Source organism: Orycteropus afer, unplaced genomic scaffold (assembly GCF_000298275.1).
Source record: "Orycteropus afer afer isolate SDZICR_OR568_19922 unplaced genomic scaffold, OryAfe1.0 scaffold00026, whole genome shotgun sequence".
NCBI classification, from domain to species: domain Eukaryota; kingdom Metazoa; phylum Chordata; class Mammalia; order Tubulidentata; family Orycteropodidae; genus Orycteropus; species Orycteropus afer.
The window spans coordinates 17,353,693-17,355,273 of NW_006921613.1; the positions used below are offsets into that span (position 1 = coordinate 17,353,693).

The 1,581-nt window shown below is 40.5% G+C and overlaps 1 protein-coding gene across 1 annotated transcript in view; it reads left to right on the forward strand.

Annotated features, from left to right (window-relative positions):
* TGM7 (transglutaminase 7) overlaps nt 1-1,581 on the forward strand; it is an 18,652-nt gene that overhangs the window by 10,401 nt on the left and 6,670 nt on the right. Inside the window, exon 7 of the mRNA XM_007935323.1 lies at nt 571-709. Within this exon, the coding sequence (XP_007933514.1) occupies nt 571-709 (139 nt within the window). The remainder of the gene's footprint in view (nt 1-570; nt 710-1,581) is intronic.

Here is a 1,581-nt window from a genome sequence, read left to right on the forward strand (position 1 = left end):
TTTGGTACATTGCCCTTCTCTTCACCCAAGTCAATATTTATTTCTATCTATCTAACAGCCTAACCCTTGTTTTTAAGTATAATTACATGTCTATACTTTCAGAAGTCAAAATCATCTGGTCCAACTCTGCATTTTGTTATATACAAGGAGACTGAGGCACAGAGAAGTTAAGTAAGCCACTTATCTAAAATCACACAGCTTCTCTTATGAAACCAGCCATAGGATAGGAGAAAGCTTTTGTCTTTATTTTTAATTGTCAGGTGTTCTAGGTTCTTTGTTTGTAATGTGAAAAGCCCTAAATGGTAACTTGAGCTGTTGTTATTGTTGTTTTAAGTGACTCTTAAATGATTCATTTTCCTTGTTGAATGGAGACCATTGGTGCAGCAGGTGAGCTACAGGGTTCTGGGCTTGGGTGCAGTGCTCTGGGGATAAAGGAGTCACAGGTGTAGATCTGCAAGACTTAGGTTTTTTTTCTCTCCTCCAACTTCAGAGTTAGAAAGTATGCACAGGAAACCAATCCTTCTGCTTGAAATAAACCCCATGATTTTCCATCCCCTTCTTTCTCTTTAGTAATGAGATGCTTAGGTGTTCCAACCCGAGTCGTTTCCAATTTTCGGTCCGCACACAACGTGGATGGCAACCTGACCATAGACACCTACTATGACCAAAATGCAGAGATGCTGCCAACTCAGAGACGAGACAAAATATGGTAAGAGGCACTTGAGTTAGGTCTCTGCCCTACAACAGGTAGGGGTAGGAAAACCTTGACCTAGATCTCTCCAGCCCTTGAGGCAATATTAGGCTGTACCTTGCTGCTGTTGTTCAGAAAATTATTTGCCAAACTAGGAGGCTGCCCTAGTTAATTAGATCATCAGATCAAACTCATTTCAAAGACAGAAGATGAGGGGATAACATTCTGAAGCCAGTAATCAAATAAATATACTGTGTGTCATCTGAATGCTGAACTCAGCATCTACATCCATCTTACTCTTCTTTCTCTAAGCCTTTCTGCTTGTGCCATTCTGGTTCCTCTGTCAGGAGGAGAGCCTGAACTTGCTACCTCAGCTTATCTCTTCCTGTCTCTCTTGACTTTTTCCTCTCGCTGCCTCACACCCTCTCTGAGCATGTGTGTGTGTCCCTTTATTTTGTATCTCTCTTCTCTTGCCCTGGTTTCTTTCTCCTTCTCTGCTCTACTCCAAATCTGGTTTCCTGTTTTTCCTTTTCCAGCCAGTTTCTATGTAAGCCCTTTGAGTTACATGCAGGACTTTGAACCAGTTTGAACCAGTTTGGTCATGCCATTAAAGCAAAATCAGAACAAATATTGAATTTTCAAATTTTAGGTGAAGCTGAATGATAATCTGAACAGGGAAAATTACAGGTAGAGGCCCTGGAATGGGAGACTCAGAAGGGGTGTAATGAGCATTTCAAGAAGCTGATGAAGGAGGTTAGATTATTGCCAGGATTAGGGAGTGTGACACACATTCAAAACAGTATATTTTGCCACCATCTTTTTTTTTTTTTTTAATTAGGATTTGGGTGAAGATTTACAGAGTAAATTCACTTTTCATACAGCAGTTCACA